This window comes from Aulonocara stuartgranti, assembly GCF_965226115.1.
Source record: "Aulonocara stuartgranti genome assembly, chromosome: 10".
Taxonomy (NCBI): Eukaryota; Metazoa; Chordata; class Actinopteri; order Cichliformes; family Cichlidae; genus Aulonocara; species Aulonocara stuartgranti.
This window is the reverse complement of record NC_138946.1, coordinates 28,275,506-28,289,856: the sequence shown is the minus strand read 5'-3', so window position 1 is coordinate 28,289,856 and position 14,351 is coordinate 28,275,506. Positions and strand designations below refer to the sequence as shown.

The following is a 14,351-nucleotide window of genomic DNA, read 5'->3' as shown; positions in this document are numbered from 1 at the left end:
AGTTCTGCCTCTGTGGTTTATGATGTCTATTATTCCCTGCCACACCTCTTGTGTGTTGTTGCTGGACAGGTGGGACCCCTTTTCAGGTCAGCTCGAGCAGACCTGTACAGAGCTCTGTCAACAGACCTAAAGTCGGCATTGTGGTCTTTGAGGAGTGTGCAGACCTCACTGGTCATCCAGGGTTTTTGGTTTGGGAAAACCCGAATGCTTTTGTCCACAGTCACATTTGCAATACAGAACTTGATATAGTCCAGTACTGATCCTGTGAAAGTTTCTAATGCAATATATTATACTTTACCAATGTAACACTGCATGCCAAATCAATTTTGAAAATATCTGTGAATTTTGTATTGAAAAATGCAGGTATCTTTCAGATATATTTTTATGTTATCAAAAATGTATTAAATGTTACAAGAATGCAATAAAAAAATATAACCAAACAAGCTTAATTTACAGTTTGAAATACAGAACATAATGAAAATATATAAATAACTACCTATTAATCCCCATATCCAAGTATCAAGACGTGTAAAAACAAATTACATTGATAAGGTTTCCGAAAGAGACTCAGGCGTAGGCCAGGGTATTCCTTTAAGCGAAGAACAGTGCGTTTATTCACAGTGAACACAATCACCAAGTGGCTATATACAACGTGCAGGGGAAACGGGTCCGGGTCGCCAGGGTCCGTGGGAAACAGGGTTAGGGGGAAGGGTGCTCCACACTTTCTGTACAAAAGTTCCTCCTCAGTCACTCCTCTCAGAATCCGGTTCCAAAAAAACGATCTAAACACAAAATGTTGGGTTAGCGGGATAATTACAAAAGGCTCTGAAGATACAGGTTGGCAGATACACAAGTTTAACTGACGTTGATAGCTCAACGATCCAGCGAAGACTAGTGCAGACTCGCCATCTAAGTAGTGCAGTAATCAGCTGGGATCAGCGGCCGGTGCGGTGATGAGCAGGTGTGTGGGCCAGCAGCGGGAGCCCGCAATGAGCGTTGCTGCGGCGAGAGAGAGAGTGAGAGAGAGCAAGCAAACCACAAACATATTGCCCAATAGAGGATCGACCAGCGGGGCACAGGGACCATGACATACATTCTTTCCTCAGTTTCTATTAATAAGACTTAAATTTACATGAAATTATTCAAAATTATATACATTATTCATAAGGAGACAAAGAATTCAGAAACAACACGGAGAATGTCTTGATGCATGCTCAATCATCCAGGTTGATTCTGTTCATCTGGACGTAGCGTTTTCAATGGGAGAAAAGTTTCGTCACTCATCCAAGTGACTTCTTCAGTCTCAGCTGACTGCAGGTTTCCCTAATCTTATAATAATAATAATAATGGATTCCATTTATATAGCGCTTTTTGAGACCCTCAAAGCACTTTACAATTCCACTATTCATTCACACACGGGTGGAGGCAAACTACAGTTGTAGCCACAGCTGCCCCGGGGCAGACTGACAGAAGCAATGCTGCCATATCGCGCCATCGGCCCCTGAGGCCAACACCAGTAGGCAGTAGGTGAAGTGTCTTGCCCAAGGACACAACGACAGAGACTGTGGGAGCCGGGGCTCAAACCGGCAACCTTCCAATTACAAGACGAACTGCCAACTCTCATTATGCAATGTACTGTTTAAAAGAAAAATTTTTTTTTGCCTTGACAACATACATTCATCTTCATTTCAAATAAGTAGTTATTTTTCACACAGAGAGCAATACCATTCTCCAGCCTCTGCTGTCCAAAAGTACTCTGTATTCATCTGGAGGCACTGTGTGTGAAACCACTTTAAATAGCACTCATGCAGGAACAAAGCAATTGTATACAATGAAGTGAGGGAATGGAGCTATAAATAGATTAATATAGAGATATGAAAATAAACTTATATATAGACATAGGAACACAAGTTTTAACATTAATGTTTCTGGGATATAATAAACAATATAAGCATACAGGTGTCTAAGCAAACATTGTGGCATATAAAGTGAGAGAGTGCAGTGAGTCATGTTTATTCCTGTTCAATATGTGTCTAACACAAGTGGATGAATTAAAAAGTCTGACAGCAGCAGCAACAACAGGCAATGCCTTTTTGATGACTTTCTATCTGTTTAAACCTTTTTCTTTGATGCCTGTATCCCAGCTTGAAGAGTCCTGGACCCTTTTTATAGTCAGTGGGTGTGTAGGCAAACAACTCCGGCTTGTCACACAGTTGGATTTCCTGGTATTTGTAAAATGGCACTATCTACAAATCAGGACACATTAACTATGATATTAAAAAATGACATGATGACATAGTTCTTGGTCAGTTTACCAAGCATTTCTCAGTTTTGTTCTTTATAGTTCTGTTCATCATATCATTGTTTGTGAGTCCTGGATTATTTGATGATATGTTTACATTATGTATTCTTTTGTTTTCAGTTCCATATTGCTTTTAAGTGTAGTTCTTCTTCGGCGTTCCACAAGTGGATGGAACATTTGTGAAAACACTCTAGTGTTAAAGCCAGTCTTGTCTTCATGTCTGTTTATGGTTTTGTCTGTGTCAAGCTCGTGTGTCTTAGTCTGTGTTTTAGTTTGGTTGCCTCTTGTCTCTTTCTTGTGTTGAGTCTTACTTCCACTGTCTTCTTATTCCCAATGTATCCCTGCTGTGTTACACAGCTGTCTCCAATTCCCCTAATCGTCATCCTATTTATTCATTTTGCCAATCTCCCGGTCTGAAGTACATTATTCTATTCGATTCTATTCTATTCATACAGCACCAAATCGCAACAACAGTCACCTAAAGACACTTTATGTTGCTGGGTAAAAACACAACAATAATACAAAGGAAACCCCAACAATTTAAGTACCCCATATGAGCTAAAATTTAGTGTGAGTGGGAAGGAAAAACTCAATTTGAAGAGGTAGAAACATCTGGCAGAAAAAGGCTCAAGGAGAGACAGCCATCTACTGTGACTGGCTGAGGTTGATGAAAAGGAGACAGGACAACATATACACTGTGCAAGAGATACATACTAACAAATGATTAAATGCAGAGAGGTGTATAAACACAGAACGAGCAAAGAAGGAAAAAATTCATACATGATGGGAAGCCTGCAAGAGCCTAGGCTTATTGCAGCACAAATAAGGGAAGATTCAGGGTCACCTGATCCACTATAACTGTATTATTAGTCAAAACTGAGGGTTTTAATGCTAATCTCAAAAGCAGAGACGGGTGTTTGTCTTCTGAATTAATATAGAATAGAATTCAACTTTATTGTCATTTGCACATGTCACAGGTACAAGGCAACGAAATGCAGTTTGCATCCATCAAGAAGTGCTTTAGCCATGATATAGATATATTACAATATATATTAGCAATAATATAGGTATGTAAGTATATTACAGAAATTGGTCTATTATGGTATGTTACAATGTACACGGTATGAAGTATGTTATGAATATGCTATAATTATAAGTATGTACAGGCTGTAGTGAGTAAAATCTATGTACAGGTGATGAAAAGGATATAAATATGAAAAACTATACAGAAATATGAGATATACAGCTATACAGAAATGTGAACTATGCAGGTTATAAACAGTTGTAGAATTAAAAATTATCGTATTGTACAGAATGATGTGAGCTGCATCCACAGAAGAGAGGCCTGAGAGATGAAGACTCTGATTCCCGTTGAACCTTAAAATTCTATAGGAACCACAAGTACACCTAATATTCCAAAATTAAAATCTGGATTTCAAAGCGAGTCAGTGAAGACAAGCAAATATGCTGTCTCTTTATAGTCCCTGTCATGAATCTCTCCGCAGCACTTTTGATCCATCAATATTAAACAATTATTGATGCAGCGGATTGAGATGAAACCTGGCCCACAGGTACAGTAGGTGTCCCAGAGGAGGAATGTGTTGAAAGTTGAACCTCAACTATTCAGGACGATTTTTAATGATTTTTTTAAATAGACATAATTCTATTGTATTGGCTGTATTGAACTGAACACAAGTTTCCTTGAATTTCTGAAGAATATTACAGTAAATCTGGCTGAAACCTGGCCCACAGGTACAGCAGGTTTCCCAGAGGAAGAATGTCTTGAAAGTTGGACCTCAACTACTAAGGACGATTTTTAATGAATTTTTGAAATTGACATAATTGTATTGACTGTATTGAATTGAATACAAGTTTCTTGTAATTTCTGAGTAATATTACAGTAGATCTGGATGAAACTTGGTACAGAGGTACAGTAGGTGTCCCAGAAGAGAAATGTGTTGAAAGTTGGACCTCAGCCCTCCTAGCTGTGGTTTCGAGTGGAGAAGGGGTCCAGCGGCAGGGAGACACTGCTTTTACCCCTCTGTTGCGAACCATTGCCATAAGTTAACGGTTGCAGTTCCGGGTCAAGCCACCTCGTTTCCAGAGAGTCGTAAACACGACTGTCGGCCCCGAGGCAGCCATGATAATCAGAGAGGAAATAAAGGCGCTATTGCAGAAAAGAGCAATAGTGGAGTGGTCCCTGCTTCGGATTCAGACAAAGGTTGGTACAACCGTTATTTTGTTGTTCCGAAAAAAGGGGGAGGGCTTCGTCCTATCCTAGACCTGCGAGTCTTGAACACGTATCTAAGAACGTACAAGTTCAAGATGCTAACCCTCGACAGCTCTTGAATGCAGTTGGCCCGGGAGATTGGTTTGCAACAACCTGAAACACAGGCAGTTTCTGAGGTTTGCATTCGAGGGCGTAGCCTACAAATACCGGTTGCTGCCGTTTGGGTTATCGCTCGCTCCTCGCACCTTTGCGAAATGTGCCGAAGCAGCGCTAGCGCCCCTCAGAGAGAGACGCATCCGCATCTTAGCCTACCTAGACGACTGGGCTCTCATAGCTTGCTCCAGAGAGCAGGCAGAGACACAGCTGTCACTGGTTCTGTCACACATTCAGACACTGGGGTTCTCTGTGAACTTTCGAAAGAGCTCGCTAATCCCGAGTCGGCAGATTTCTTTCCTCGCTTTGGAAATATGCTCGCTTTCCAGCCGCGCATATTTGTCGGAGCACAGAGTGGCCGCATTTCATCACTACCTCGCTCAGTTTCAGCTGGGATGCAGACTACGTTTCCAGACGATATTATGGTTGTTGGGCATGATTGCATCTATGACAGTCGTATTGCCACTTGGACTGTTAAAAATGAGACCGTTTCAACGCTGGACTCTCTCTCACCATCTGTGTGCATCGCGTCACCTCCAGAGGAGGCTGAGGGTAACCGCGTCTTGCGTGCTAGCCTTGGAGGGAGGCTGCTGCATCAGGGCTCTCGGATTTGGAGGGCGTTTTTTCCTAAGGTGGTGTCCACAGATGCTTCCCTAAGAAGGTGGGGAGCGCTGTGCATCAGTGAGAGGGATCTGGTCCACAGCCCAGCACGAGCTGCACATCAACCACTTAGAGCTGTTAGCAGTGTTCTTAGCTCTAAAACATTTCCACCCAGTCCTGGAGGGCTAGCACGTCTTAGTCAGGACGGACAATTCAACAGTGGTGTCTTAGATAAACAGGCAGGGAGGAACACGCTCTCTTCCTCTGTTGAAGCTGTCTCGCTCTCTGCTGTTATGGTGCAGTGTTCTTTTTCTGTCTCTATGAGCCAACCATGTCCAGGGCCACCTGAACCTGGGGCTGGACCTTCTTTCCTGGGGGGGTCCTCTGGTGAGAGAATGGAGGTTACACCCTTTAATAGTGGCTCAGATTTTCAGGGTAATCAGGGTAAGCTTCCAGGGTAAATACTCACTGCCCCCTGTTCTTCTCCATAATCGACCACGATGCATATCTCCAGTTCTAGAGAGAGTGCGTCGGCAGTCTCTCTCTCTGATTCTAGTGGCCCCTTGGTGGCCCACAAGATTGTGGTATGCCGAGATAATCAGCCTGCTAGCAGCCAGTCCTTGGCAGCTTCCTCTCCACAGGGACCTCCTCTCTCAGGCAGGAGGAGAAGTGGTTCATCCGCACCCAGATCTGTGGCGCCTTCATGCTTACCTGCTGAGAGGTTAAACTTGATTGCTACAGGTTTGCCACCTAGTGTGATAGCGACAATTCAGAGCACTAGGGCCTCATCTACTAGAGGCTTGTACGCTTGCAAATGGCGAGCCTTCGAGCAATGGTGCCAGGACTACCACACTCTCCCATTTCAGTGCTCTATTGTGGATGTTTTGACATTCCTGCAGGAGCTGCTGGATAAGGGCCTTTCATTTTCGACAATTAAGGTTTCTTTAGCAGCTAGATCTGCTTGTCATATTGGCTTTGACGGGGTGACACCAGGTGCACATCCCCTTGCCATACGTTTTCTGAAAGGTGTTCGCCGGCAGAGACCCGTGCTTAAGTCGATTGTCCCTGCTTGGTGCTTGTCTTTGGTGCTGGAGGCCCTTTGTAGCCACCCGTTTGAACCCACTGAGTCTGTGGATATGAAATTTATTTCATATAAGACTGCATTACATCTTGCTTTGGCTTCGGCAAAGTGAGTGGGTGACCTTCATGTGCTGTCTGTGCATCCCTCCTGCACGCAGTTCTCTCATCATGGCCACAAGGTCGTATTGCGTCCAAATGCTGCCTATTTTCATGCCTGCATCTTATAGCTCAATGGAGTTTGACTTGCTGAGCTTTTGCTCCCCTCCTTTTGCATCTGAGGAGCAGAGGAGGATGCATTCTCTTTGTCCAGTGCGTGTACTACGCACCTACATTGAGTGCACTCAGAGTGTGTATTTATGGGACCATCTGTTTGTCTGCTTCACTAATCCAAATAGAGGTAGAGCTCTGTCTAAACAGAGGCTGTCCCACTCGATTATGGAAGCTATCTCACTGGCATACGGCACCAGAGGTCATGTGTTGTACCTCATTCCTCTCCTTCAGGGAACAGAAGTTATAAAAATAACTGTTCGTTTGACCAGGTACCAAAATTCTGGCTCTTTTTAGAGAACCGGTTCTTTTGGCTCGACTCACTAAAAAGAGCCGGCTCTTTCAGCTCCCAAGTGGCTCTTCAGGTTGTTTTATTGCTTTAATTAATTTATTATCAACAACAATAGAAAATTATGCACAAAATGAACTACTGATGTAAAAAATTTATTTTTATTTATATATGTTTATTATATAACTATTCTTTTATTTATTCAAACCACACAAAATGTAAAAAGACACAGCTGAGACACCCACATCTACATTATTCTGCATTATTCAGAAATCAGATACGAGATTTAGCCGAGCCATTAGGCTTGAACCATGAAAAGGACTGAACAAGTGGGTTAGCTAATCTCCAAGGATCTATTAGGCTTAACTCTAAACAGAAGTTGTGTAAAAATGAACTTATATGATGGGATTGGAATTTAGAGTGTGATCTATCAAGCCATTTGTCATAAACCATATTGAAATCTCCTCCTAATATAAGATTGTTTGTGGAGTATTTGTGAGATAGTTCTTTTAGGTGATTGGCTATTTCAGTTAATAAAAGTTTGTTCTGAGCAACATTGTTGTAACCATAAGCATTACATAAAATCAGAAAGCTATTATCCACTTTGAGTACAAAAATTAGCCAATGTCCAGATTGCCTTTCCTATGAGTATCAATTTTATTATGAACGTTTTTAAATAGTAAGGCTACACCAGCTGATTTGTTAGTACTGTGACAAATATAAATAGTAGTACTCTATAAAACTGGGAACACTGAATCCCTTAAAATTGAATTCACAAAGTGCAAATGACCTCTAATAAAAATTATTATAGTAAAGTACCAAATAGGTAATATAAACAGTAAGTATTGAGCCTGCCTTTTTAAAACTTTTGGCATTCTTAAAGTTTGGTTGAAGAAAGTAACTTATTTAGTATTGTTAGCAAAACACATTGTACTCATAGAGTAATGTGTGAATAGCTGGACAGTCACCCAGGGAATACCCGAACTCCGCTGATGTAACCGGCGTGCCCTCGGTAGTAGACGTTCTTCCCTTCAGCTCTGGCTTGCTCCATTTTGGGCCAAAATGCAGCTCTTTCCTCCCAGTCTAGTTTGGAGAAATCTTCCTGGGTGTGCAAGGAGCTAGATGCCTCCTCCTCCAGGAATTCTTGGTCAGATTTCCAGAAAGTGTCTCTGTAGTGGTGAACTGAACTATTATTTGTTGAGGATTGCCCGCTTCTTTTTTCACAAGGCGATGGTGGGTGTCCACAGCGTTGCCGAGTGAAGAAGTGAAGAAGCCCAATGTGGCACGATCTTAGCTAAGATGTCGATAACTTCTTTGCTTCTTCGTCGTTTTTTTCTTTTCAGTGTTGAATTTTCAAGTTCCAGCGACGCATGTATTGTTCTAGCCCTTGTGATGTCCACGGGTCATTTTTGTCCTCTAAAGAAATCTTTTGCTATCAAAAATGTGTTTTTTATTCATCAAATGGTCTGAAAATAACAGAAGTTATTCATTACTATACTATGAATGATTGGAATAAGTTTTAAGTAATTTGATTTATTTATGTGGTTTTTATTGAATTTTATAACATTGGTGGTCCTTGTAGGACAAAAATGACCCCAAAGTACAAAGTGTTGCAAAGAGCCGTATTTTCACACCATACTGCTTTCAAACATCTTTGATCTTGGATCACTGATGTGTGGGGTCAAGCACTGGTCATAACAACCACAACAGGCAGCACAATGAGGAGGCAGGTGCTCTATATTCAATGAAATTTTATTTATACAGCACCAAATCACAACAACAGTCGCATCAAAGTGTTTCGTATTGTAAGGTAGACTCTACAATAATACATACACAGAAAGTATGCTCAAAAGCCTCCATTGCACTGGAGATTTTCATACTTTGATGAGCATACTTTTTTTTACCATGTTGTGCAAAGCAATGACCAGTAGGACAAAGCACATATTGTCCTCTAGTATAATGAGGAGGGAGAATCAATGTTCAGGAAGATCCAGGGTTAGAAGATATAGAAAATATTGTCAATATTTAGAGCACATGCTACCCTTTCTCTGAAAAAGCACATCAGCCACCTGCAGAAGTGGAAGAAGGCTATGAAGTGAAGGAAAGTGATGAAGAATCTGAACTATGTTCAAGTAGGTTCTCAGGCATCCAGGACATGGTAGTCTGAGGAGCTTGGAGAGAAAGTGACTGGGCTTCTTGAAGTTTCTTGAATTTTCAGAATGTGAAACTGAAATAGAAGATGTGTCAGAGGACTACACATCATCCATTTCAATTATGATGAAGACAAAGAATCAAGCAGGAAAGAGGAATCAGCTGAGACAGAGGAATATTTGCAGTAACGTGAGGAAACACTGATCTGGTCTTCTAACCTTCCCAGTGACAGACAATGCATGACTCTCTCATGTGCCTCAGAGAAAGATGATCTACCACAGTCCAAGCACATGTGCCAGGTCCCATACTCCTTCAGTGGCTTTTCTACTCGAGTACTGAAAGCATTATACACAGTGTATTCTGCTTGTATTCTGCTTTTTAACGTTCACGTGCCAATGGATGCATCAGAGACCAAGTTGGGGTTCAGTAACTTGCCCAATGACACCTTGGTAAGAACTCCAGACTAGAGCACACAGAGATTGAACCAACAACCATCCAATTAGCAGATGACCTGCTCTACAGCCAACTCGATGACGAACAAGGAGGGACAACGAGAGAGGAAGAAAAATGGACCGAATGCAGCTGTAGGTAGAGCTGGGCGATATGAGATTTTTCCATATCACGATATGTTTTTTTCATTTCAGGCGATAACGATATCTATCACGATATAAGCCAAATAACTAAATTTGTAAGATTTAAATGTGCCGTTGCTCACAAGTAAAATGTGAAATAATCAGCCGCTTGTTTTGATTTAAATATTTATTTCCCATAATAAGTTAAACAGGGCAGATGTACTTAAGGAAAATGAGACTTCAGTTTCAAATAAATAAAGGCAAATATTGCAAACTAAACAAAAAGCAGCCACTAAAGCGTTTAAGTTTGAAAATAGAACAAACAAAACAGACTACTAAATTGTCACTTCCACTTAGAAACAAAATATTAATTCTAAAAATAAATCTTAGTTTTTTTTACAGAAGAACAGACAAAATTGACTAACTTTTGTCAATATCAAATGAACTGAGAACTAAAAGGAAATTCTCACTCTCCTTGTTGTATAGCTGAGCTTTTCCAACAGTTTTAAAATAAAGATGCTAACAGAACATTCTTTAAATCCTAGGTACACATCCAAGGTGCAACACACACACACACACACACACACACACACACACACACACACACACACACACACACACATATATATATATATAAACTTTAGTCTGAAAAAAGCCTACAGGTTGTGGGACAGGAAGACAAGTCTATCCACTGCTTCAGGCTTTAAAGCGGCCCTGTGGCAAGTCACAATATTACCCCCTGTACTAAATACCCTCTCAGAGGGGCTGCTGGTTGCGGGGATGCACAGGTAGCGCTTTGCCAGGCAGCTAACTCTTGGGAAGCTTCTGTCGTTGATTTTCCACCACTCAAGTGGGTCCATTTCACTGTCTGCATCAGGTGCCAGCAAGTACTTTTCAAGCTCCTTTTCAACTGTCTCTTTCTCAGTGAGCCCTGTGCTGGTGGGGTGGGATTTCTTAAAGAAACTGCCCAGTGACTTTCTCTGTTTCTTCTGGGTTGGTAGTACTGCAGCAGCTCCACCATCTTCTGTTTCCTCCGTTCCAGCTGAAGTGGATGGGTGCTCAATTTGCCCCAACATCTCATACACTGCTCTCATTTTGATGGCATCAACGTGTTCTGCATTAATGTATTGTACTTTGAAGCGCGGATCTAGCAGGGTTGCAACATCAAGCAGTTCATTTGTAATCTGGTCATTGTACTTTTCATCAAGGTATGTCATGACTGTCATCTTAAGGTCTTTTGTAAGTTGTGTTTCATCCTCAGATGGTTTCAGAATCTGTGTTCTGAAAAGGTGAAGCATCGGCTTGAGGTAGGACACACTCACGTAACACTCTCCAGAAAGTGAATCTGTGAATTCCAGTAGTGGGTTCAGGGCCACATGCACAGACTCCAGAACATCTAGATCTTGCCAGGAAGGAACCAAGTGCCTGGTCTTCTTATCTGCACTGAGGACCTGAGAGATAGCTTTATGTTGCTCCAGAACCCTCCCAACCATTTTTTGGCGTGAGCCCCACCTGGTGGGCGACTCTGTCACTAACTTGTGCTGGGGTAGGTGAAGCTCCTCCTGAGCAGCAGCCAATTCCCTTTTCTTCTTCCAAGAGAAACTGAAGGTGGCCACCACTCTCTTACACACGGCCACAGCTCGCTCCATCCTCTTGTCTTTGCCGGCTTTTTCTGTGGATAAAAAGGTAAATAATAGCACATATTAACCTCAGAATTTAATTTAAGATTTTTGATTTTTTTTTTCCAGTCACAAATAAATTTCACTGCCCTGAAAACACATTTACTTGCTATGATTGTACTTTTACTTTTTTAAATTTTGCTGACAGACTGACCAAATTTTTTTTTCTTATATTTAAAAAGGTGACAGAGGCTGGTGTTATCAACATCATTGTTTGACGTTTTCATCACTTGTTCTTTTTGTCTTGAATTGCCCCATTTGGTGGAATCATAATTTAATGTTCTTTATAGGAAAAAGAGCTGAGGTTCTGTATTAGCCAATTGGGATCCTGATAGAACCCCAAAATTCTAAATTTTATTTGGCACATTTTGTCAACTTGATTTACACTGAAGAGTGACTGAATATTTGCCTATTATGCATGCCAACAGCAACTATTACCTCAAATAAATAGGCTGACATGAAGAATATTCTTTCTGATGTTTATTTTTTAACAATAACCATTGAAGTGATTTAGATCTCTAGCTTTTAATATGTTTACATGGGCTCAAAAACACAATTAAAAGAGGCATTTTTAATTTTATTCTGCTTCCCAACTTACCGATAGCTGAGTGAAGTCGATGTCTGAAGCACTGCAGCCGGGTCCAGTTATTCAGGGATGTGGCCTTCACTATATTTGTCCCACTATCGGTTGTGATGCAGACTTGTTTGTCTTCACTCAGTCCCCAGGATGCAAGCGCTTCTGACAGTCCTAATGCAATTACTTCACCCGTGTGGTCGTCGGGAAGGTAGGCAGCTTGAAGACATTTGCTTTTCAGATTCCAGTCTTGGTCGATATAGTGGGCAGTAAGGCTAAGGTAAGGTTCTGACGTGCGACTTGACCACATGTCGGATGTAGTAGCGAAGAACGATACAGTTTGTAGCTCCTTCTCAACAGCCTCACGGTACTCTCTATATAGCGTTGGAAGCGCTATCTGAGAGAAATGTTTACGTCCAGGGAGTTGGTAACGAGGATCCAGTACCTTAATTAGCTGCTTGAATCCTTCATTTTCGACCGTGTTTATTGGTAGCATGTCTTTAGCAAGACAGTAGGCTATGGCATTCGTTATGTCGCTATGTCTCTTAGCTTTTTTGTCATATGGTAAGACGCTGGAGAAAGCCGACTCAATTGACTGTTGCTGCTTCGCAGGGATTCCCCCGGTTGTTTTTGATGACAAATTAGCACTTTCAGTCAGAGATTGAGCGTGCTCTTGTGGGTGGCACTGCTTCAGGTGATGAAACAGGTTAGTTGTATTTCCAGTCTTGGTGGGAACATGCTGTCGGCACAACTTACAGTGCGTGCTACTCTGTTTTTTGTCAGACTTCAAATAGCCGAAATATCTCCACACTACGGAACTTTTCCGGCCCTTCCTTTCGACAATCTCTTCGGCATTCGAGCCGTCATCTGTGTTCTCTTCCGTTCTCTCGGTTGATTTTTCTCTACTTGGTGCACTCGTTTTCTCCATCACCCAGTCGACACGGCGGTTAGCTGCTAGCTGCTTCGCAAACAAATACGCACGTGCGCCTTGGCACTTGTGCTGTACGTAACAAGTCACGTGACGTGACGCTGCGGCTGTGATTGGTTCGGCTCTGCGCTACTTAATTTGGATTGGCTGACTTTTTTTTTTTTCTTTTTTTTTTTTAAGAGGACAAGAGCGGCGAGGTCTATCGCGATAGTTTAATTTCTCTATCGAGTAAAAGTTATATCGCGATACATATCGTTATCGTTATATCGCCCAGCTCTAGCTGTAGGCATATGTGGGTGTGTTGATTCTTACTGCCGTGCATCCAGTAGAGTCGCTACGGCCAGTTTATGACATCCTGAGTCTGGTAGAGAAGTTTTAAAGGTGACACAAGATTAATGATAGAAGCACAAAAAGGACATAATTTCTTGATAAAGACACAATAGATGATCATCGTTCATGACACAAACGTGCTCCCATTTGAGGTGTATGGTGTGTGTTGGTGTTGACTTGACTTGAAACACAAGTGGGTGTTTCTCCTGCTGTGATGTAAGATCCTGGTATTGATGTGACTGTATGAGCACCAAGTCCCCTTCAAAGGACTCTGTCCCCTCCAACAGAACATCCAAGTAAACCAAGGAACTTTGAGACAAAAACATGGGCAGCATGTGATGCAGGTCCAGCTGTACATGGAACATGCTAGTGTGCGATGGCAAACCGTCTGTCCTGCAGTCAGGAAACGTGAGTTGTCCCTAACATTGCAGGTTTCCAAAAGAAAACAATCACCTGTAACAGCTTGTTTACTGTATATGCCTCTTGGCCTGCAACTGCAGAAAGAAAGCTGTCCATGATGGGACCAGTGCAAAGGAATAAACCTGAGCTTCCTCCTGCACTTGGGTCAAATATGGACACGCCTTTGTCCTCATGAAAGTTTGCCTTCACTCAGACTCATGCCCTGCTGTTCCTACCATGCCAAAATATAGAAAACTGTCAGGCAATGAGTTGGAATAAAGTTGAATAAAACCTTGAAACACAGAGATGGATGATATTTTATACTTGTTGCTTTATAAACAGTGAAAGCAAACGGGGTCATTTTTGAGCCCTGAGGACCACAGGTGTGATTATGTGCTGCCATTTAAAATTTATAAATGGTTCAAAAAAAGAATTCTCACTAAAGTTCAACATACAGCACTCTGTATGTTGAACTTTAGTGAGAATTTTTTTTAAATATTTAATTTAATTAAATATTTAATTTTCTTGTTTTATTTTCGCTAAAAAACAGGGTGTATTTTTTGTAAACAAGGTCTGGTGGCCCTTAAATGTAAAATGTTGGGTAAATTATGTGTTAATGTGTTGGTCTTAAGTAAAACTAAGGTGTAACACTGAATTGATTGACAATTTATACTTTTTACTTTAAAAAAACAGTCAAATGAAGTGGGGTCATTTTTGACCCCTGAGGACCACAAGTGTGATTATGTGCTGCCATTTAAAAAATTTAAATGGTTCAAAAAAATAATAATTCTCACTAA

At 41.4% G+C, this 14,351-nt stretch overlaps 1 protein-coding gene across 1 annotated transcript; it reads right to left on the bottom strand.

The window, feature by feature from the left end:
• Positions 1 to 10,079: 10,079 nt before the first annotated feature.
• LOC309716343 (E3 SUMO-protein ligase ZBED1-like) lies at positions 10,080 to 13,389 on the bottom strand. The gene is made up of 2 exons (XM_082550092.1): positions 11,922 to 13,389; positions 10,080 to 11,316 (listed from the first exon to the last, which is right to left on the bottom strand). Exons 1-2 carry the CDS (start codon positions 12,823 to 12,825, stop codon positions 10,301 to 10,303), a joined length of 1,920 nt encoding a protein of 639 aa, XP_082406218.1. The 5' UTR covers positions 12,826 to 13,389; the 3' UTR covers positions 10,080 to 10,300.
• Positions 13,390 to 14,351: the final 962 nt, after the last annotated feature.

Coding starts and splice junctions, on each gene's coding strand:
- LOC309716343 (XM_082550092.1), bottom strand. CDS start 12,825: ATGGAGAAAACGAGTGCACCAAGTAGAGAAAAATCAACCGAGAGAACG. Junction 11,317..11,921: donor TCGACTTCACTCAGCTATCG/GTAAGTTGGGAA, acceptor TTTTATCCACAG/AAAAAGCCGGCAAAGACAAG.